At 52.6% G+C, this 21,722-nt stretch overlaps 9 protein-coding genes across 9 annotated transcripts; 4 read left to right on the top strand and 5 right to left on the bottom strand.

Annotated features, from left to right (window-relative positions):
* Window positions 1-148: 148 nt before the first annotated feature.
* BU25DRAFT_416497 (uncharacterized protein) lies at window positions 149-1,268 on the bottom strand (the record flags this gene model as incomplete). The annotated part of the gene is made up of 3 exons (XM_033699882.1): window positions 149-933; window positions 1,039-1,153; window positions 1,224-1,268. The coding sequence occupies 3 exons, from the start codon at window positions 1,266-1,268 to the stop codon at window positions 149-151; spliced, it is 945 nt and encodes a 314-aa protein (XP_033567432.1).
* Window positions 1,269-3,535: 2,267 nt separating this feature from the next.
* BU25DRAFT_2425 (uncharacterized protein) lies at window positions 3,536-3,868 on the bottom strand. Its single transcript, XM_033699445.1, has one exon. The coding sequence runs from the start codon at window positions 3,814-3,816 to the stop codon at window positions 3,589-3,591; it is 228 nt and encodes a 75-aa protein (XP_033567431.1). The 5' UTR covers window positions 3,817-3,868; the 3' UTR covers window positions 3,536-3,588.
* Window positions 3,869-4,803: 935 nt separating this feature from the next.
* BU25DRAFT_2423 (uncharacterized protein) lies at window positions 4,804-8,021 on the top strand. The gene is made up of 3 exons (XM_033699444.1): window positions 4,804-5,530; window positions 5,590-7,238; window positions 7,287-8,021. Exons 1-3 carry the CDS (start codon window positions 5,044-5,046, stop codon window positions 7,950-7,952), a joined length of 2,802 nt encoding a protein of 933 aa, XP_033567430.1. The 5' UTR covers window positions 4,804-5,043; the 3' UTR covers window positions 7,953-8,021.
* A 479-nt stretch (window positions 8,022-8,500) lies between these two features.
* Window positions 8,501-10,583, bottom strand: BU25DRAFT_355425 (tannase and feruloyl esterase). Its single transcript, XM_033699578.1, has 2 exons — window positions 9,086-10,583; window positions 8,501-9,037 (listed from the first exon to the last, which is right to left on the bottom strand). The coding sequence occupies exons 1-2, from the start codon at window positions 10,325-10,327 to the stop codon at window positions 8,705-8,707; spliced, it is 1,575 nt and encodes a 524-aa protein (XP_033567429.1). The 5' UTR covers window positions 10,328-10,583; the 3' UTR covers window positions 8,501-8,704.
* A 2,397-nt stretch (window positions 10,584-12,980) lies between these two features.
* Window positions 12,981-13,935, top strand: BU25DRAFT_380463 (uncharacterized protein). The gene is made up of 2 exons (XM_033699635.1): window positions 12,981-13,334; window positions 13,390-13,935. The coding sequence occupies exon 2, from the start codon at window positions 13,393-13,395 to the stop codon at window positions 13,795-13,797; it is 405 nt and encodes a 134-aa protein (XP_033567428.1). The 5' UTR covers window positions 12,981-13,334; window positions 13,390-13,392; the 3' UTR covers window positions 13,798-13,935.
* Window positions 13,885-14,791, bottom strand: BU25DRAFT_2366 (uncharacterized protein). The gene has a single exon (XM_033699443.1). The coding sequence runs from the start codon at window positions 14,677-14,679 to the stop codon at window positions 13,984-13,986; it is 696 nt and encodes a 231-aa protein (XP_033567427.1). The 5' UTR covers window positions 14,680-14,791; the 3' UTR covers window positions 13,885-13,983.
* Window positions 14,792-15,155: 364 nt separating this feature from the next.
* On the top strand, window positions 15,156-17,039 carry BU25DRAFT_355420 (peroxisomal membrane protein pex16). Its single transcript, XM_033699577.1, has 4 exons — window positions 15,156-15,561; window positions 15,615-15,650; window positions 15,704-16,538; window positions 16,587-17,039. The coding sequence occupies exons 1-4, from the start codon at window positions 15,414-15,416 to the stop codon at window positions 16,708-16,710; spliced, it is 1,143 nt and encodes a 380-aa protein (XP_033567426.1). The 5' UTR covers window positions 15,156-15,413; the 3' UTR covers window positions 16,711-17,039.
* A 200-nt stretch (window positions 17,040-17,239) lies between these two features.
* Window positions 17,240-18,816, top strand: BU25DRAFT_405161 (26S proteasome-like protein regulatory subunit). Its single transcript, XM_033699710.1, has 3 exons — window positions 17,240-17,550; window positions 17,646-17,917; window positions 17,969-18,816. Exons 1-3 carry the CDS (start codon window positions 17,367-17,369, stop codon window positions 18,593-18,595), a joined length of 1,083 nt encoding a protein of 360 aa, XP_033567425.1. The 5' UTR covers window positions 17,240-17,366; the 3' UTR covers window positions 18,596-18,816.
* Window positions 18,817-18,936: 120 nt separating this feature from the next.
* Window positions 18,937-19,584, bottom strand: BU25DRAFT_323426 (uncharacterized protein; the record flags this gene model as incomplete). The annotated part of the gene is made up of 3 exons (XM_033699474.1): window positions 18,937-19,116; window positions 19,186-19,361; window positions 19,416-19,584. Coding segments are annotated over 3 exons (525 nt in total), but the record flags the coding sequence as incomplete, so codon positions are not given.
* Window positions 19,585-21,722: the final 2,138 nt, after the last annotated feature.

Here is a 21,722-nt window from a genome sequence, read left to right as displayed (position 1 = left end):
GATCGTGCAAAAGCTTGCAAAGACCGTGCAGAAGACCGCCATAAGATATGCAGTGGCACAATCTGGTCATCGTAATGGCGTGAATGTCGTCGAATGCTTTCAAAACAAAATTGCCGCCGTGAGTGCTTTTGAGACGAAGGAAACGCTTTCATATGCCGACCGTGTCTTTAAACGAATGAGGTGTCGTGGTTCGTGGTTGAGCCTCTTCGATCCCTTCCATACGCGTATCTCTATCTCTAGAGTCCGCTGAAGATGGCAAGGGAGCGGAGATAGGCGTGAACGAAGAATATGTGTGACTGCGAGTGGGATCCGCGGATCCATAGGCGAGAGGAGACTGCATTTCGCTGGAGTGTCGTTGGGGTTTCTCTAATTCTAAGGGCTGAGGGCGCGCCCGCCGCCTTTTGCCTGAAGACGATTCAGAACTTTGTTCGGCGTGCATTTGGTGTTGTGGAGTCATGGTATTCGTGGGCAAAGCATGCGTCATCGTTTGCGGTGGGGTTTGCGCTTGTGGTCGTTGTTTTGGGCTGGGTCGAGAAGAGGATGGTTCGGGGTGCACCGTGATCGATTGTCGCCCTCTTCGTGGAGGTGGATAGACTTCGCCGCGTGCTGCTGCCTCTTGCGCTCTTTGCTGTGCTTCTGCTTTTGTTGGTCTCCCCCGCTTCTTCTTGTTTGCGGGTTCGTTACCAGTGTTGATCGTAGTCGCATACGCGGGGCCACCGGCAGGGATGTATTCGCCAGCGTAAGGGTGTGGGGGTGGACGAGGTTGTAGAAGGCGACCGAGGGGAGCAGCTTCCTGCGGATGAGGACGTTTTCTGGCGATTTCAGATCCGGGATACATGTTTGGGTTCGGTAACGGGGGGCGGCCATAGCCGGTGCCAGCGTTCGAATTAGCGATATCAGTGTATGCTCGTTGGCATGAGTTAAGCGAGCGACCTGTGAGAGGAAAGTAAGTTAGCATTCCGTCCAAATTGCGATATGTGATCGCCTACACTCAACGTGGGTTCAGATGAAGGAGGCGCAAATGCCATGTGCACGTACCAGGAGGAAGGGCCATGTCGTTCCATCGCACCTGGACGTGATAGTCGCGAATGAAGCCATAGAGGACATGAGAAGATACTGGGGCGGCTTTTAATATTTCGGCAAGTAGGTAGATCTGGCGAAGAGAGTCAGCTTAATTCAGAGTCAAGTGGACATCTGCATCCACTCTAGGCGACGATACGTACCTTCTCATGCTCTGTCCATTGTCTCTCTGTTGCGGGCTGCTCCATGTTGTGCCTCTCGACTAATGCCCGAGGGCAGACGCCGATAAGAAGTAGTCACGACGAATCCTAGTTAACTGCACCCAGACAAATCGAGCATCGAACGATCACAAGGCCGTATAGTAAGTGCAGAATGCGGGCGCGAAACACCCTCGCGCGCGGTTGAACGACAGGGCCGGCAAGGAATAAAACAAACGAGAGTCTTGAAACGAAACATAAACGAGTGAGTAAAAAAGAGCATCAGAAGGACCCACGGTAGGCTCTGTTCGTCATGCCAGCGTAGGCAAAAGTTTGTTGTCAAAGAGACGAGAGCATGAGGCTGGTTTAGGAGAGAGGGAGGTCCTCATGGAAATTATGGGACGCATGTCGTGCATACTTAGCGCGAAGGTAACGGGCCCGCGCCCTCCTCACCACATCCCAAAGCTTCCAAGATCTGTCCCGCTACACATCTTCTCGATTGGGGACAGACTATAATGCGGATTCGATAACGATACCGATGTAATTGACGTTGGGGCGGCTTTCCCCTCTCGACCTGAATACCTCCAGGGTAGTCTTTGACGTCGATAAAGAACGCCTCGACGCCTCGTCAGCCAATCGCTAGTGACCCCTGTACGTCTCACCAGGGAACAATCCTGACACAAAACGGTAGCATCCTCCTACTGGCTCGAGCCCCGCCATGATTTCTGGACCGTGTCGCTGTCCAAAGACGCGCTGGTCATTTTGAGATGGACTGTGAGTAGTGTACCGGCTTCTTCAGCCCTGGAGGCAGTTAATGCAACCGAGCGTGAAATGTTCGTTTCAGAGGGTGATTGACTGGTTGATGAGACGTATTCTTCCACGGGCGCTTCGGCACTAGCCTCGCCGGGACGAGACGAGTTCAAGTGGAAGTCCGTGCTCTATTGTCTCTCGTTGGTCCACCATCCCACCAAAACGGTCAACGGCAGTTTGGAATTGTAAAGGGCGATGACATGCTCTGCTACCCAGTATGAAAGGGTTGCAGCTGTGTAGCTCAATGGCTGGCATTGTGCGCATTCTTATATTCTACCAGTGACAGAAGTTCGCACCTGCATTTGCTGGCCACGTTGCACCAACCAGAGCGTTGACTTTGAGAAACTCTCACCGTATTTTCCATGCATATGCCAAAATTCTGACCAACAGCGAGGCTTGCTGGGTCAGGGTAAATCGACTTATTGCAGCTCTTGTGTTGTTCTGTGGCGCAATCTTGCCGGTTGGCGTTGTTGTCGCCATCAAAGACTGTTGACAAATTGATCTTTTTCTCGTGCTATCGTTTGAGGTGGGTGGAGGCTGGAGATCCTCGCGGAGCTTAGAAACGTTGTGCCGTGACGAAACGGCCGCTATCCAAGCGCTGTGAATGGTGGTGCAGAGCGGGCAGATCTGTCTCCTCCCTGTCTAGTGCAAAAGCTGACATGCCGTTGGTATTGAATAACTTGGCAGCAAGCGGAAAACTAGGAGATCGTTCCTGCGTTGTCATCCGATCTCGGTAAAAGTTGCAACGCGTCGAAGTCGTGTTTACGCGTACCCAGGGCCAGGTCGATGGCGTTGACTGTTGTTTGTCGTTACTCGTTCTGAGCGCCTTCGAGGTCGAAATAAAGTCCGCGCCAAGACGCCGTTATCAGGAAGTCGCTGCCACAAAGCAGTTGCCATTCAAGTCACCACAAGCTGCGAACAGAACAAACACTCATGTAAACACAAAGGGACTTTGTACAGCTGTGGACTACCGGTGCCCCAACAACTAACGCGTGTGGCAAAATGCTGTGCATGACGCGCTAACATACCGTAGCTTTTGCAAAAGCTCTCAAAACTTCGGCTGGACGGCTCTGCAACTTCGAAGTTTAAATCGATCACTGAAAAGCGTGGCTGCTGCTCAATCTGCGAATAACGAGCGCATGATTTGTCGAACTGTATATGATATCGAATTCAAATGAGGTGCTTCGGAAATAGGGTAACAAGCATGCAATTCTCCCAAGACCAGGAAGCACCAGGGACAGATCTCTGGATATCAAGATCTGGTAGGTAGACTAAGGATTGCAGGTATTTCTGACTACGTTAGACTGCTGCTCAAAACCCCATGAAGGCCTCCTGGCTCTGCTGTCTTGAGAAAGGCCATGGTATGCTGCCTCCCGCCAATCCTACAGCATAATGCGGCTCATGGATCGCACAAGTACTAGTCAGTCTGATTGGCTCTCTGAACACCCGTAAACCACACCAATCGAGCGATGCAGTGATCAGCCGATGGGACCGTTTCTCGTAACAAGTCGTCGCTGTTTTTTTAAGGTTTCGGTCTAGCTGCAACCTCCAATCAACCGAGTTAGGTCCAGGATGACTGAAGATAGGGCAGGGATGCTGGACAATATAACTCGGTCCTGGGACCCAACATTTGCTGCTTAAGCCAGGCTCCTGGGCTGCATGAAAGCCGGCTCACATCACTGTGGACACAGACAACAAAACGACTTTGCCTGGACACCGCCAGTTTGCTCGTAAGTGGGAGAAAAACTACAGATAACCGTGAATGTAGCAGGCCTGTGACTGATTTCATTTGACAACTCTGCCACCATCAAAGAGAAAATCAATAGCTACCGTGTTCAAGCTCCCTCGCAACGTAGGAGGTAGGCTGGCATCAACGTGTAGGTCTAATGTGAGCATCGTCCTGGACGCTGACCGTCATGCTGAAAGTTTTCGTCTCAAATGTTTGGCAGCGTTCTTGCATATGCCACAATTCCAAATCCTCTTGATGTCCACAGTGGTCGGCCTGCACGTTGCGTGTTTCCTGTCATTTGTAGACTCTGTATCACTCGTCTTGGACCATGCGCAATACCCAATTCTGCCGTCGTTGGTCTCATTTCAGAGAAGCTCTCAGAACGAATGTAAGAATTGTGTCCGCAAGAAATGTAGTGTCCAAGCTCTTTGGTTCTGCCGAAGCGATGTCTAGCTTGAGGGCATTCAAAGCATTAGCCATGATGTCCATAATCCTGAATTTGATGGCGCCGACAAAGTCGATCTTCCCATGTCTTTGCAGTAGTCTTCAACAAACAGTAATTATTTGTCTCGATCGACATGCATACACAAAGGCATGGTCGAGGCTAAAGCCAATGGTTGTTCTTGTGTTTGAAGCGGTGAAGTTGGAAGAAACCGGAAACAGCGCGCCGCGGCTTTAACCAAATCAGGGCGACTGCGAACAGTACCTTCAACCAGCACAAACCACTGCCGTCGCGTGCTCAGAGCCAGACAGTCTGCACAATAGGCATTGATACATCAGTAGAAGCACAGCTTTGCTGCGACTAACCACAGGACACGCTTCACTGCGTCCCGTCCCAAGGAAGGTGTCTGCCGCGCCTCCAGCTTTAATCGATCATTACGAATCGTGCACCTCTATGTCGACAGCATCACCGTCGAAACCATACCGCAAACGTCTTATCTTCGATACCACCGTTGTCGCGCGCGACATGCGATTCCAGTGTAGAGGCATATAGGAGGACTCCACTCGGGAACACACACCAGGGAGAAGAAAGCGAAGATTTGCCCCCGGTCAATCTCAAGCCCACCGCGTTTCTAGACACGCCCGCCGAGCAATTCTTCACTCGCAAGAGGACAGCGTTAGTGCTCTCCTGATTGTTTACCACCGTGCAGGGTGCTATGCAGTGAGAGGGCTTATGCTTGCTCCTGTGTTGTAGAACCACTAGCGTCTGATTTTCCAGAACCAGAACTCCTCACTCTCCCACTCCAAGCTCGGCCACCACACCTCTCGCAGCCACGGTCGCCCGTCATGTCGGACAGTGAAAGCGAGCAGCAGTCGGCTCAGCTCGAGCCTGAGTTGCGCGATATGAAGCTAGAGGAAGGCGCTACCCTGAGCGCGGGTGAGAGCGACGGCATACAAGTAAAGGCGGAGAACACAGACGCCCCTACACCCTCCGCGATTCCATCCCGACTCAAGTCCTCTCGATCGAAGTCCCAATCACCCATGTCAAAGCATGAATCCGGAGCGTCATCGCCAGCCGACAGTACTAAAGAGGAGGTCGTTGGAGGAGACATCGTGCTGAAGATGGAGCCTGGGCCAGGAGGCAGAGCCCTCAAGCTCTCGCGCAGCGCCTCTCAGAAAGTCATCTCGCGCCCCCCGCCGCTCTACCTCGACCTACCAGACTCTACAGAAGCAGCCAAAGAGACATTCGTCGTTCTTCCAGAGTGCACGTACTCGAACAAATACATTGGCACAACCGATCCAGCCTTAGAATGTGACTGTAGCGAAGAGTGGGGTAGGTCTTTCTCCTGTTACTCTGGTATCTTGGCAAGACGCTGACGATGTCTGCAACAGATGCGGTCGAGAAACAGAATAATGCCTGCGGCGAAGACTCCGACTGCATCAACCGTGCTACCAAGATGGAGTGCGTGGGTGACTGCAGCTGCGGACGAGAGTGTCAAAATCAACGTTTTCTGCGCAAACAATACGCCGATGTCACGGTCATCAAGACAGAGAAGAAGGGTTTTGGACTGCGAGCCAACAAGGACCTTGTGCCTGGAGACTTCATCTTCGAATACATTGGCGAGGTCATTGACGAGCGGACGTTCCGTCGCCGCATGATACAGTATGACCAGGAGGGCATAAAGCACTTCTACTTTATGTCTTTGACGAAGGGCGAATTTGTGGATGCGACCAAGAAGGGCAACCTGGGAAGGTTTTGCAACCATTCCTGCAACCCAAACTGTTTCGTGGACAAGTGGGTGGTTGGAGACAAGCTGCGCATGGGCATCTTTGCTGAGCGAAAAGTTAAGGCAGGTGAAGAGCTGGTATTCAACTACAACGTCGATCGATACGGAGCAGATCCTCAGCCTTGTTACTGCGGCGAGCCTAATTGTTCGGGTTTCATCGGTGGCAAGACTCAGTCCGACAATGCCACAAAGCTCTCGCATGCCACTATCGAAGCGCTTGGAATTAATGACGGCGATGGCTGGGACACAGCGGTCCACACCAAGAAACCTCGCAAGAAGAAGGTCAGTGAGGATGATGAGGAATATGTCAACGATCTGCAGCCACGATCGCTCGAAGACGATGGTGTGCCCAAGGTCATGGCCGCTTTGCGCCAATGCACAGAGAAATGGATCGCCGTCAAGCTTCTCAGCCGTATACAGCAAAGTGACAACGATAAGGTCGGCCACCGGATCATCCGCATGCACGGTTATGAGACCCTCAAGAAGACTCTGACCACATGGATGGATGATTTCAACGTTGTGATGCAGGTCTTGGACATTCTGCACAAGCTGCCGCGCATCACTCGGAACAAGATTCAAGACTCCAAAATTGAGGAAGCGGTGGAGAAGCTCAAGAGCTGTGGAGACGAGCGTGTTGAGGAGTCCGCAGATAAGCTACTCGCAGCGTGGAGCAAGTTGGAGGTCGCTTACCGGATCCCGCGTATGAAGAGGGATCCCAATGCAAGCACACCTGTCCGCACCGAGAACCACTTCGAGCGTCGCGAGAGAGGTCGAGAGCGATCAAGATCTAGGTCAAAGTCTCCGTCACTTACATCCGCGCCGAAAGGCCCAGCCAATCTGAACGCACCATCAGGACCCCGTGTCATCAATGCACCGAGAGGGCCTGCTAGTGGGTTCTTTCAAGGCCCTCGTCCAGCTTCTCGACCGCGGCCCTTTAATCCTCTGCCTCCTGGTTGGTTTCAAGCCACCTCGGACAATGGGACCACCTACTACTACAACTCGTCAGGGACTACGCAATGGCAGCGACCTACTATGCCAGCAAATCAACCTCCACCGCCGCCACCGAAAGCCAAAACCGACACGCAACTCCTGCAGGACATCATCTCTAGCATCACTGCGAACGTAACACCTACCGTACCATCAGCCTCTACAACCCCACAGCCTGCTGCCGACGACTCGAAAGACAGAAAGCACAAGAGCGAGAAGTGGCGTAGTCTGCCTCAAGAGAAGCAGGAGAGGATTTACGAGGCGACTGTAAGTTGACAAGTCTTGAACTCTCGTGCAAATCACTGACTGTAATAGCTCTCTCCACACGTCATGGCCGTCGCTGCGCACTACCGCAAGAAGCTCGAAAAGGATGACCTCAAACGTTTGTCGAAAGAGGTGGCTAAGAAGCTAGTTAGGGGTGACTACAAGTCTGGACGCGTCAAGGACCCCGCCGCCAAAATCAGTTCGAAACACGAGAAGACTGTGAAGACCTACGTGAAGGACTTCATGGACAAAGCCGTCAAAAAGAAGGAGGAGCGCGAGAAGGCGAAAGCAGCTCGTGGAGGTGCAGCACAGGACGACAACGGTGCAACACCGGACACACCGCAAATCGACATGGATGATATACTGGAAGTAACAACTGGAGTTGAGGTCTCACCCAACGATTCGTCTTCTGAGTTGAAGCGCAAAAGAGAGGATGAAGCAGATGACTCACCTCGCAACATACGTTCGCGGACGGACGAGCCACCAGCGCCGCCTCCACCTCCACCGCCGCCAGCTGGCGACATACCCATGGAGGTAGACGAGTCTGATGTTACACCCATGGACGACGGATCGATGGATTCATTCACGGAAGGCACACCCTCCAACGGGAAACTGCCCCTGCGAGCAAGCGGTCAGCCCAGCCCGATGCAGCTTGCAACACCGCCAACCAACGGCTTCGGCGAGGGTAAGACTAATGGCAGTAGCAACCTGCGGTAGGCGGTAGGCGGTAGACAATGAGGGACATCTGGGCTTCTGCACTATATTATTACAGATCTTTAATCACTGGTTTGGTCATTACCATGCACTTGTGTCTACAACTTGGTTACAGGATTCAGATGCATCGAAACTCAAGTGATTAATGGCCAGCAATCAGTACAGCTGGGGAATCTGCAAAAGGCTAAGTGTGCCCCTGGAGACTAGGCGAGAGACTGCTAGTACCTTCTACCAGCTCAAACTAGGCCATGGATACAACAAAGCATATCTGTTCCAGAGAGGCAAAGCAGACCACCCACTATGCAGCTGTGGAACCAGACAGACCCTAGAACACCCCCTGCTCAGCTGCAAATGTCTTAAGCAGTATCGAAAAATACTCCAGGACAATCTAGGGAAGTGCAGCTCACACTACCGCTACTTCTCCGCACTACAGAAGGCATCAAGGCTACTCTAGCCTTTGTTGGCAGGACTAAGGTGGGCGCACGCAAATGGCACCTTGGACAAAACACAGAAGACCTGGCATATGCATCTACCATTCCTTGTACCTGTAGAGAAACCCCCCTTTGTTGTATCTTCCCCTCCTTCTATACTAGAGGAGCTACTGTACCTCCCGTCCTCCATGGTCTTAGACACACATAGGACATTGAACTAATCAATCAATCAATCAATCAATCAATCAATCAATCAATCAATCAATCAATCAATCAATGAATGGCCAGCAATCCTTACAGGAAACGGATTTTGTCAACTCTCATTTATTCGCAACTCCAGCACGCCGTCGTGACATTCCCATTGACATCGCACCCATTGCCAAACACCGCCTTCTTCGGCCACGCACACAGTACCTGTTCCATCTTCTCACCATCCGGCTTCGTCATCGTGACCGGCGAGCTGTCAGGCGCCGTCCCATTTTCCACCCAAGCACGCAGCTGATCGAACAGAGCAACAGGTTGCCCACCCTTACCACCCCAACAGTGACCGAGGCCCGGGACGTTGAAGTAGCGGTAGAAAGAGGGTGTATCGGGGACTGTGGCGGAGATTTTGCGGTAGAAGGAGAGTGTGCCGTTGGGGGAGATGGTGGGGTCGGCCTGGGGATGTTAGTGGAGTGAGATAGGATGAGTGGGAGGGAGGCTTACTAGACCGTGGTAGGTTATTATCTTACCACCTGATTCTTTGAACCCGGTGTAGTCTGGGTCAGTAGTGCCGATGAGGGAATCGAATTGCTGTTTGAATGAGTGATAGACGTGGTCAAAGCGCTTGTGCGAAACATTGTCGTCGGTGATGTTGATGGGACCGCCCTTTGCCACGAACGTCTCATCAATTCCGGCCGTCACTGAGTATGCATTGCCGCTACATTGGCCGAGGCTGGTGCAATTCGTGGCTGCGAGAGAATATAGGTCGGTGCCAATGTTGTAGCCATACCAGAGCTTCTTGCCAGACGAAGAGACCGGTCCTGTCCACAAGGCACGCGCAACATCAGCTGTTGCGGCGTCGATTGTTTGCGTGCCATCGTACAGTGTACAGTTGTAGGTGGAGATCTTGCCGATGTGGGCGGTGGCGTTGAATTTACGCAAGCACGCATCTGGATCAGCGATGAGGCCGTCCTTCATACCGTCATCTTGGTCGCACTCCTCGATCGCCAGCGCCGTCAACCCGTTCAACTGGCAAGCATTGGGGAATTGCTTTGTGTTCTCCATGTAGAAGCCAGGCCACATGCTTCCTAAGACAACTTCCGCCCAGTGTAATGCCGGAGCCGCTGCGATGATGCCGTCGTACGCATCTGGGTATCGCTGTGCGATCATGGAGCCCTGTCTTCCGCCCTGCGAGCAGCCATTCCAGTACGAGTACTTCGGTTTCTCACCGTAGAAGTCTTGGATGAAGTGCTTCGCGATGACAGCCTCGTCTTTCAGAGATACGGAACCCAGATTCTGGAGAGCGTAGACGTTGGTGTTCCCGGGGCTGGAGATGCCCCATTGATCGAAGGTCTTTGAACCCAGACCTGCGTCTGTGGTGACGGTTGCGTAGCCATCAGCTATGGCTCCAATCATGCCCGCGTAGGTGAGGATGAAGCGTCCTGCTACCCAACCACCTCCGCCAATGGACTGCAGTCTATCATTATAATTTGTGATTGGGAGCCAAGTTTCGGCGTAGAGAGTGTCGTTCTGGCCGGGATGTGTGTAGGACACCGTGACGTTGCAGAAGGTTGCGTCTTGTACGAAGATGGACGGCTGAGAATAGCGCCAGCCGTCGGGGATGGGAAAGGTATAGTTCGTAACGAGGTTCGCTGACAGCGAAGTGAAGTTTGCACCGAAGAGATCGGGAGTGCTGAATGTTGCGGTAGTGCAAAGGTTCGGCGCTGCTAGACTTGCGTTCGCCATAGTAGACGATGATGTTCGGGAAGCTTGATGAACGGTTGTATAATTTGGTGTTTTCGTGGACTTGCCCGGTTTTGGAGAGTGCCACAAGGACGCTCTTATAGAGCTCCTGCGTATGCGGACAGCTGAATAACTGCGTCATCGCGGCTGTACCGTTGTTGACATAGGGTCCGTTCGCGTCGATATGTAAAGCCGCAATCGAGAAATTGTAGACTGCAGAAAAATTTTCAGGTAGTGAGTGCGGCATGATGGATTGATGCTGTCGAGTGAGCTCCTTGACGATACGCATACGCAGAGATTACCTATTCGGGAACTACCGTGTCCAAGCTCGTGCCGCACGGTTCCGCGTGCCGCACGCCGCACCCACCTCACGGAGTATACAAAAATAAGGCTCTAGAAACAGCCACAATGGTTATTATTGCGAGATTTGTTGGTGTTGTAGACAATTAATGCATGCAAAACTATCTGCCAAAGCTCTACTTATATAATGTTGCAGTGCGGCCGCTGCGGGTGGTGTGAGTGCTGCGAGGCGGAGGAGCTGGCTCAGCAACAGCACTACTACGAGGCGCCATAACACGACGCTTTTTGGCTGCAGGCGTCTTAGGATTAGTTAAAGTTTTGCGCTTGCCTTTGCTAGGCAATTGGGAGAGTTTCTGAGCGTTGCAGGCTTCTTTATCCTTATGTCTTTGCAGTTTGCGAGCGTTGATAGCTGCGCGCTCTTTAGCGCGCTTGCGGTCACGCTCTTCCTTCTCCTTTACTGCCACATCGCGCTTCTGCTGTTTGATCTTCTCATTGTATAGCTTATTAGTGTGTGCAAGCTCCTTCATCCGAGCTTATTCAAGCTCTTGTTCATGCGCGGTCTCCTTCATAATCCGCTCTCTGTGACGGCTCTCCTTAAATGATCGAGGTGACCACCAGCGCGCTCCTCCCCAGTAATCCAACTCCGGCTTTACAAGCAAAAGCGCTTTGCTCTTCTTATCTTGCCTCTTCTTTATTAGCAGCGACTCTTTAAGTCCTTCTACGTCATCATGGAGGAGCTCATTTTCAATCGCAAGGTGATGTACCTTGTGGCGGAGGGCTCTTGCCTCCTCCGAGGTCTTATCCGTCACAACAGAGTCTAATTCTCTCAGTATTTGGCGTGCTGTTGTACCTGCCTCAGGCGGTGGAGGGGTTGATGGAGGTACAGCTCCTTCAGGGAAACGCTTGAGTACTTTGTGGCAATTGAGTGGGTGAAGTCCCGTTGACTCAAAGGCTTTGAGTATGTTGTCTTTGGTGAACGATTGCAGCCAAGCAGGCCAAAATAACGAGAAGAAGCTGCCTTTCTTCATTGGCAACAGGCCTTTGGAGCGCTGGGTCCTTCTTGTGAGTTCCTTCTGGTACGCTGTTGATAGCGGCTTGAACAGGACGACGTCTGCTGGCTGGAGCGTGTGAGTACTGTGAGGAGGAAATATTGCTACAAGGATCTTATGGCGATGACAGTAAGTTAAAAATGAGCGGCTGACGTGGCTGCCGTGGCCGTCAATGATGAGTAGCCTCCACTTTCGACGTGCAGAGGCCTTAGTCTCTTCGTCAAAGACTTGTTGCAGCCATCCAAGGGCAGCGTCGTCATTGCTCCAGCCGCTAGGGGTGACTGTGACAAAGACGCGATGCTGAAACTTCTTGATATCTTGTACCCATGCTGCCTGGACGTTGCCTGAGTCTCCAGCCAAGATGAGGCCTGGAGGAAGAGCGACTCCAGAAGCCCTAACGCACGCTATAAGTGTAACCCATTCTCTGTTGCCGTCCTCTAGAGCCTGCTGGAAGCGCTTGTTGCTGTAACTTGTCCTGCTGAACACTCGTTTCTGTCTGCCTGTCCTGCCAATCATAAAGCCCTTCTCATCCATATTGTACGTGTGTGCTCAGGCTCTATACCCTTCTCGCTTATTTTAAGCTCTAGCATGTCAAAGTACAAGCTGTACTTGCTATGAGAATCAGCGGCGTGGCGTTCGGAGGCCATGGCGGAGGTCCATCGTGGGAAGAGCGCGTTGTGATGCTTCTGGAGGAACCGAGTAACCCAGGTCTTGCCAACCTCAAATCCGCAGATAACAGAGGCAAAATGTTGAATCATATCATGCGTAGGTGGAAGGTGCTCTCTGCAGAGTTGATCTATGTAATCAACAAGCTCCAGCTCTTCTTGGGGGGTGAGGTTTTGTTGTTGTTCTGCTTTCTGTTGCATGGTCCCGCGAACACCTCGGTGATGCGTTGACAAAGTTGAACGCGCAACACCATGCGCATCAGCAATTTTTTGGTAGCAAAGTTCACCGCGCGTATCTGCTGCGCGTGCTTCTTTAAGTGCATCCTCTAAAGTCATTGCGTCGTTGAGTTATAGTGTTGATGATATTTCGTTGTTTTGATGATTGCGTGCGGCACGCGGAACCGTGCGGCACGAGCTCGGACACGGTAGCAGCAAGCATGGTAACGAAAGGTGTCGGCGAACTGAGATATTTTCTGCAGCTCAGAGTCGCTCCCTCCACAAATCGCGGCCAATCATCTTAAAGCACTGGGGTTCGTGCGTAGGTGTAAGAGTCAAGCCACAGCTAAGGAAGCACGATCCCACCTGAAGAGAATACAGAAACGAAAAAGGTACGTTTCGGTGCTAGCGCACCACACCCTAGCCTCCACTAGCGGTCCTACTCGCTGTTACAAGCCTTGCGCTTGGTGTCAAACAAAGCTTGTGCGTGCCTGCTCTACTCTATAAGGTAAGTCTTGAAAATGCTCCTCCATGCCGACGACGGCTTCCGGAAGTACATCGGATATTTTGAGCATGAAATTTCAAGGGCAGTGTCGGCGGACACGCTCATTCTGAACATAGTCCCAAACATCGAGGTCCTCCAGGGGTGCGATGCAAGGTATAAAGATTGGAACGTCGATGTTCGATCAGTACATCGCAACGATTACCAGAGGACGAATCCAACTTACCAACACTCATTCAAGTTTGACAAGATAATTTCCCTGTACCGCTGATTGCAAAGTAAGCTGCAGTCTTCAGCAACGAAAGGTAGAAGGAGCAACACTGACCAGAGCAGTCCATGACATACCAGTCCACCCCATACGATCAAGTCTCCCTCATGAGCCACGAACCCGGACCACCGTCTTATCCTGCCCAACCCAGCGTCGCCTACAACATGTCTCCCATAGACGCCTCCAGCAAGCCCCACTACGACAACACCATTCCTCTCTCCTCCCTCACCCGTTCCTCCGCCCCGGTCGAGTGCCCAGCCTGCAACCACCGCGGCATGACAGAGACGGATTATCAGAGCGGCAACACCACGCGTGCTTGGGCGCTGGGTGCGCTGCTGTTGACATGGAGTCTGTGTTGTATTCCGTATTGTTTGACAAGTACAAAGAATGTTACGCATAAGTGTGGGCAGTGTGGGGTGTTGCTTGCGACATGGCATAGGAGTGGGCACACGGAGGTGCATTTGTATAAGTGAAGGGGATTCAATGGCACGGCGGGCAGGAGCAGAATGGAAGGAGTAATGTATGATGGAGTGGTGGGTTGTACGGTACTTACTATGACCACGCCGGCAATTTTCCTTTGTGTTTCATTATCTTTTGGCGTTGTAGGTTTTAAACCGCGGATCTTCAATCGAATTCCATGTATTTGTCCTTGGAATGATTCATCGCACTTCGAAGCTTAACGCCTCCTCCTCCCTCCACTCTTTCGCAAACTCCCTCAGCACATCTGTTCTTCCTCTTGCCATTCTCTTTCCACTCTCCGTCTTCATCATGCCCTCCAGCTTGTACAGTTTCTCCTCAAAGTGATCAATTGCCCTTCCCATAGGCTGATCCGGAAACTTTGCCGCTCCGAACGAGAAACACCGCCCAATGCCAACAGCACCAATGGCATCAAGGCGATCTGCATCTTGCACGATCGCGAGCTCAGGGTACTGGGCGAGGACATCGACGACTGATTGTGGATTGCGTACTTCGTTAGTGTAACCGACGTGCTTGACAATCGTCTGGACTTTTGCTGCGAGGTCTGCGCTAGCGCCATGGTCAAGGAGGATGTTGCGGACTTGATTTTCGGTGTCTTCGCCAGATTTTGCGTACTTGTGGTCTCCAACATCGTGCAGAAGGGCTGCTAGGAAAAGGCTGGTAGTGTCGTACGTCGTCGATGGTCCAGTTTTGCTTTCGTCTTGCAAGATGCGGTTCGCATTCGACACGACACGTAAAATGTGCCTGTAGTCGTGCGAGTTGTCGTATTGGGACATGTATGTGTAGACGTATGTGTTGATGGCTGTGAAAAGAGATGCCTGGTATGGAGCAATAGGTATCTGTGGAACCAGAACCTTAGTCGATGTTGTCGTAGCCATCTTGAGCAACTAGGACAAATAAGTTCTTTGGCGCGTGTGGATTGAGATTAGGACAGATCTCTGAATGCTGGAGAAAAACTCTTCGAGGTTGGTCTTGTACTTCGACTCTTATAGCCTTCAAAGATGCAGGCAGGGGCGCCTTCAAGGGTGTATGCCTGCAGAGAAATCTGACACCGTTGAGTAGAAGGTGTCACGGACGTGGCCGATGGTAGACTCAAAAGAGTATGGTCTCTTGTCTAGCAAAACGCGTCGTCACATGCTCATCAGGCTTGTCTTCTTGCAGCGGTGGACCGCCCTTTTCATGGTGCAGGTCGAGTAGGCTGTCAAATTGCGGCGACAGGTTTCAGCCAAAGCACGGTATGATTGCTTTGACCGGTGTCTTCCATGCTGCTCCAAGGAACGATTGAGAAGGGCGCAGATGCTTCAGGCAGCTTCAAGACGGACATCAAGGACATGGCTATTCGAAACTGTCCCATCGTACATTCTTCGCATCCAGAAAACAGATTCGAGGACTTGATGTGGAACGTGCTGTCACATGGTTCGTATTGTGGTGTTGAGCTTTGAGAGTGGTGGATAATGTGGATCTGGGGAAGCCGGACCTCGGCAGCCACGCGACATGACTTCACCCATGCGTTCGATATCGCGCCAGCCCCCAGCGCAACCCTTCAACACCAGCTCATGTTCTGGGACGGACTTTGTTATTAAACCACCCACTGACGGGTGCGACCGCGAAGATGATTAAGGAAGCGACGCACAATGCGACCGCGGTGCTGTCGCAGCCCACCAAGTGGCTGGGCATGTACTCTGACTTCATCACTAAGAACAGCAGCGCAGTGTCACAGATTGAGTCGGCGCTGCGGTCGCTCACATACATAATTCCTGGTACGCATACATGAACCGTAATCACAATCAAGCAGAGCGCTAACGCCAGATAGGACGCTTCAGGGAATCAGAGATAGCATCCGAATCATGTACGCTTTGCGCCCCCTCTTTAGCACGAGCATCCTCGACTAACGCCTCACAGTACACTGTGGCGTCCAATGCCTTTCGTTATACCATGACTCCCTCCTCGCGAAAGCAATGGCGCAAATGCCTGGGACGCGCCGACAGCCACTCACCCCGCACCACCGCTACACCAAGTTTTGGACAGAGAAGTCGCCTACATATAAGCGCATCGCGACCGTCCTACAGTTGATCCAATACACCGAACTGTTATGGGAAATGGCAGCAAAGAGGAAGGGCGAGAAGATGCGTTGGCGCGTGGTCGTGCTCCTAGAGGTTATCAAGGCAGTCTGTCGATTGCTTCTGTTACGATTGACGAACTCGAGACCTTTACTATCGCCGCCTCTGCCGCAAAGAGAGATCGATCCAAGCTCCCTCGAAGATTCATCAGCGTCTGCTGATGGCATGGATACCCCACCGAGTGAGCGCTCAGTGGAAGCAGAAAACTGGACTATGCCCAGGACAGGGCTGTCCATGCCGAGCTTACCGGACTCTTCAGATATATCGAGCTACCTCTTATCTAAGGTTCTCACAGCAGACGACATCAAGCCCCCGAAGGCTCTACTTCACCGCGTCAGTGGCAAGGGCGAGCTTGCGGAAGCGCTGTACATCCTGCGGCCAGTCGCGTATGCTTTGGCTATGCAGCACTTCCGTGGCGACAGGAAGAGTTGGCGGCCATGGCTCATCGGAGTAAGCATTGAGTACGGCGCTAGGCAGCTCGCAAAGAAAGACTTCCAGGAACGTCTGGCCGGTGGTCTGCGGGGTCTGACTGGCCTCGAAAGGGAGGAGTTGAAGAAGCGTGCTTGGGCACTCGGCTGGTGGACGATGCGCAGCGCTTTCTATGAGAACATCACAAAGTGAGTCTCATCTTCGTACTTGGGACTTCAGCAGCTAACAATACCCAGATCCTGGATACATGCCATTACACGAAAGCTGATGAGCAAGCCCCTCCTCGACATCGCTGGCGGTGTCATTGAAGATTACGAGTTCTTGTGGGACCAGTACTACTTCTCGACGACCACTTTGTAACAACATCGCATTTACCCTCTCTCATGTTGCGGGAAAGGTCGGACGCAGCAGCTGCCAATCTCACGTCTAAACAGCCAAGCCTGGAGGCATTCAGCATAATTCTGGCTGTGTTATAGATTGCACAAAACTACTTGTAGTCTTTAGGCTACTTGTAAGTTAACAAAAAGACTGCAGGGATGGTTTGACTGCGTCCCACCATTTGGGGATTTGCCTGCTTACAACCCGCTTCTTCGGTAACATGAGAGACCCTTTGCCTTTCTGCAGCATGCACAGCTTCTTAGATACCAGATACTTTGTATGCTTTATCACTCCAATGACACGAACCCTTTACCCCAATTTTATTGCCAAAGTTTCTTGGAGCAGTAATCTCTTGCATAGCTGAAGGCCTCCCAGCAGATGTAATCTTGTTTGAGCGCGATCTTACAGTGCCGAAAAGTTGCCTGGTACGAGCCAAATGGATGAAATGCGTTCGTGACACACCTGCCTAAAGCTAGAAGCTCGAGCCAACGTACCTGTGGCTTCCGACTTCGTGAACATCACTTTGAGCCGCATCAACACCACCGCAAACTTACCCGCCACCAACACACCCAATCTGTCTCGCCTCCCTCATTCCCTGCCCTTATCGCTGAATCAGTAAATACACGCACACACCGACGATGCCCGCCACGACAGCAGAGACGCTGTCACTCGTGACTCGCACCGTCTCGGTTGCGCCGCTCGTGCTCCTCTCCGCAGCAGATCACTACGGCCGTCAGGCGAAGGGGACACGGAAACGCGTTGTTGGTGTGCTCTTGGGACAGAACGATGGCAAGAACGTCAGAGTATCCAACAGCTTCGCCGGTGTGTAGACGTTAGACAGCTCGTTCGCCGCCTGTTGCTACAGCGGGGGCGGGGGCAATCTCATCACAAGCTCACGAAGCTAACACAATGCACAGTACCGTTTGAGGAAGATGAGAAGGACCCGTCAGTATGGTTCCTTGATCACAACTACGTCGAGTCGATGAACGACATGTTCAAGAAGATCAACGCACGCGAGAAGCTCATCGGCTGGTACCACACAGGGCCCAAGCTGCGCGCATCGGATCTGGAGGTCAACGAGCTATTCAAGCGTTACACACCGAACCCTTTGCTGGTTATCATCGACGTACAGCCGAAGGAGGTCGGTGTCCCAACAGACGCCTACTTCGCCGTGGAGGAGATCAAGGACGTGAGTCAAGAAGCTGCTTGATTTGCTACAACCATGCTGACTTGCTACAAGGACGGCACAACAACCTCCAAGACATTCGTTCACACACCATCGATAATCGAAGCCGAAGAAGCAGAGGAGATTGGTGTTGAGCACCTTCTCCGTGACATCCGCGACGTTGCCGTCGGCACACTCTCCACCCGCATTACATCACAACTGCAGTCGCTGCAAGGCCTGCATCTGCGGCTGCGCGACATCGGGCAGTACCTACAGAAGGTTCTCGACGAAGACCTGCCTGTGAACCACGCGATCCTCGGCAACCTACAAGATGTATTTAACCTCCTCCCGAACCTGTCCACACCGAAGGCGACACCAGTTGGCGGAGCAACAAACGGCGTTGGCGCAGCGGCAGGCGTAGCAGGCGCTATCGACAACGGCGAGCTCGCGCGCGCAATGAGCGTCAAGACGAACGACCAGCTTATGGCTATCTACCTCTCGAGCTTGATCCGCGCCATCACCGCGTTCCACGACCTCATCGAGAACAAGATCCAGAACAAGCAGCAAGCAGAAGACAAGGAAGCAAAGAAGGATGAGGGCAAGGACGGTGAGAAGGAGAAGAAGGCAGATGGTGTGAATGGCGACGCAAAGGAGGGCGACAAGAGCAAAGAGAAAGGCAAGGATGAGAAGAAGAAGCCATGAAGATGAGAAGAAGAAGCCATGAAGATGAGGAGAGTTGTGGGCTGAAATAAGGATCGTGAGTGCTACTACTTCAGCGTGGTAGTGCTGTGTCTGTGCCTACTGCACGGCGTGTAAAGACGACGCTGGGCAGAAAGCCTAGGTCGAGGATATATGGCATCATGACATGATAGACTTGAGACGATAATGCATCACGTCAAAAGACACCTTGAAATTTGAACATGCTTTGCCCGAATCTCGCATCAACAAGCCGCGCTGCTACGGCTGGGTATAACATCACCTACAGCAATCTCTCCTGATCTGACGACCTCCAGCCATACATTTCCAATCCGTCATCATGAACCTCCCCACCCCGCAGCCCATCCAGCAGCCGTCTCAACATCAACCCTCCTCTCCTCCACACACTCCCCAAAAACACATCTACACCTCTCCGCCAGTACGCACGCCAGTAAATGCTTGCACACCGGCGGCATGCCCTCACCCAAGCTCACACCACCAAACATCCACTCCAGAGTCTTCCTCTTCTCCCCATCTGCATGTCCATCTTGGAGACTCTTGTTCTCGAGGGTGGCGAGTGGTGTATAAGTGGGCACAGGCGGTTCAGGGTGTACAGACGGAAACGCAGCGAAGGCGAAGGCGGGACATGTGCAGTTCCATGCGCGCAGGCGGACTTCGTAGGATGTGGTGCTGTCGTAGGAGGTGCTGAAGCGGGAGGAGCGCTGTTGGACTGAGCGGACGTAGTGGACTGTGTCGCTGTTGTCGGGAGTGTCTTGTGGTGTTCGAGGTTGTATGCTTAGGGGTTCCTGTGCTGTAGGTCGGGTACTGTCGGCCAATGGCACCTTGCTATCCTGCATCTGCACGTCTAGGGCTGCTGTCGTTGCATTGTTGCTGGTCGTGGGAACCGGTTGTTCAATGCCGATCCGAAAGCGAGTGACGAGCTTCCGGTCAAGGAGGTCTAGTGCTGGCAGGAACTCATTGGGGAACAGAACTTGTAGTGATAGCAGCTGCTTTTTCACAGACTCGGGCGCATCACTGAGCGGATTTGACTCCGCGTGGTTCCGTTGAAGCGAGGGTAAAGAATTGAGCAGTTGCGTCACAAAATCGCGAGACGTAGGCAACGTCAATGTCGACATCGCAAACCACAAGGCGTTGGCATACTTGCCGAAGTTTGGTTCTGGCGTAAGTCGGTGAATGAAGGCGCGATAAACAGCCGAGATAGAGTTGAAGCTACGATGCTAGTGTCACGCTTAGTCGGCGCGCGTCCACGTGATGCTGGATACCTTCACGGTATCGCCGCTTTCATCGGCCAAATGCGGTAAGGCACGATGACATTCAAGATGCACTTTGGTTTCGAAATACCGAGACACTTGCCCCCACTTACCGCTTGATTGCGTGACGCCAACATCGAAGATTAAATTGCCAAGAGCGCTGTTCAAAGCCGGTGCAATCGGTCTGCTCAGGTGAGCATTTGCAATGTCGTCATAGTCGGATGTTTGTTTCGTCCGAGGAACGTTTGGCAGTCGCGAGAAGATTGGGGCTGGAGAAATTCACCGTTGGTCGTTTACAAATCATGATCCGGGCGACTGCTCACCCATGCCAACACGGATGTGCTCACAAACACAGTCAGCGCTCATCTGTTCCGGCCCTGGTACTGAGTTGCGGGGTGAGCATCGATCAATAGATGAGCCGGCTGCCACAGTGATACAAGACGTCCTCTGGAACGCTGGATTGAGGACATTGTCTATGTGAAGATGACAGGATGGCAGCTGGTAATACGATTATAGAGGCCTGGACAGGAGATCCTGCAGTCGAAGCAGATGAGCGGCAGGCTGAGAGGCCGCTGCAGGGTCTCTAAGGTGTTGCATCTTGCACAGCTCGGGAAACGGATGACAGGGTCATCTGGCAGAATTGACCTATCAGCAGACGCAATTGCGACGTGCTCAGGCGTGCAGATCGCGGATGCAGAGGTGTCGCGCATACCCAGGTTCGTCTCCCACACAAAGCACAGCAGCCACGGCTGAAGAGGGCCGGGTTGTTGTATCGGATCTCTGCAACACTTTGACGATTGAGGTGATCGGACTCAAAACGATGTATTGCGGGTAGATTGCCCATATCGATAAGCGCTGAACACGATCACTCAGCTAGCTTTGCAGTCGCAGGATGCAATTGAGGGGTATGGCGACAAGATGAAAGCCGACTGTCACGCGGTGATTGGCGGCTTTGCCTGATTAATCCGGGACCGACAGCTTCGGCAACAGCGCGAAGAGAGCCCAACTTCGCAAACAAGGTGGAGAGACGAAGAGGGTCACATCCCTTATCGTGTTGTGGGGGAGGGGTCGAGGGGTGATAAGGACCCCGTAAACATCCATGTGGACATCTGCGGCCTGTGCCGGGTTGCCAAAGATGGTGTGCTAGGAGATGAAGACGACCCGTGATCTACTTCTTCAGGAACTGCGGACGGTGCGTGAACCGCCCCAGTCGCGGAGCCGTCCCGTCGCAGGAGACGGGTGTTTCGCCCTTCTTGACCAGCTAGGTCTGGCGATTTTCACATGCCAAATGACGAGGTGGGTGTGTCCCGTGAGCAATCATGCTGGCAATTGAGCAATTGCATTGCTGAGCGGCGACAGATGGGCAACTGACACAGGCAATGTGTGGCACACAGTTTCGCTGCAAGACATGTCGTCCTGACATTAAACCCTGTAGAGCGCCGATTGCAGCCCCGTGGCTAGTAGCGATGACCACATCCAGGTCTGATACTGGTACTGTGGTGGAAGTCGTATCACAAGACCTTCAGCCATCGGTCGAATTGAGATCAGACGGTCGCGCAAACTGGCGGCAACTTCGGCCAGCGCCGCTGCGGGATTGCGGTGTGCGAGAACTCTGCAAAAGAAGTTCTCGCTAGACTGCCACTGGCCACGGTAGGCAGGTGGAGTGAAAGCAATTGGGCTCTTCGCTTCCTGGCAAGTCGAGCGGTGGTTTGTCAATGGTGCGGAAGACTGCATGAACATGATAGAGCAATTGCTCTGAATGTGGAGCAAGGGTGGAACCATCATCTCTGCATGGATGGCGGTCAGCCTGCTCGCAAGAACGGTGCCTGTAGCGTGCAATTCAAGCGTACGCCAGGCATCTT

The sequence above is a fragment of the Macroventuria anomochaeta genome, assembly GCF_010093625.1.
Source record: "Macroventuria anomochaeta strain CBS 525.71 unplaced genomic scaffold BU25scaffold_1, whole genome shotgun sequence".
NCBI lineage: Eukaryota > Fungi > Ascomycota > Dothideomycetes > Pleosporales > Didymellaceae > Macroventuria > Macroventuria anomochaeta.
Note: the sequence above shows the minus strand (reverse complement) of the source record. Positions and strands in the feature narration are given on the sequence as shown.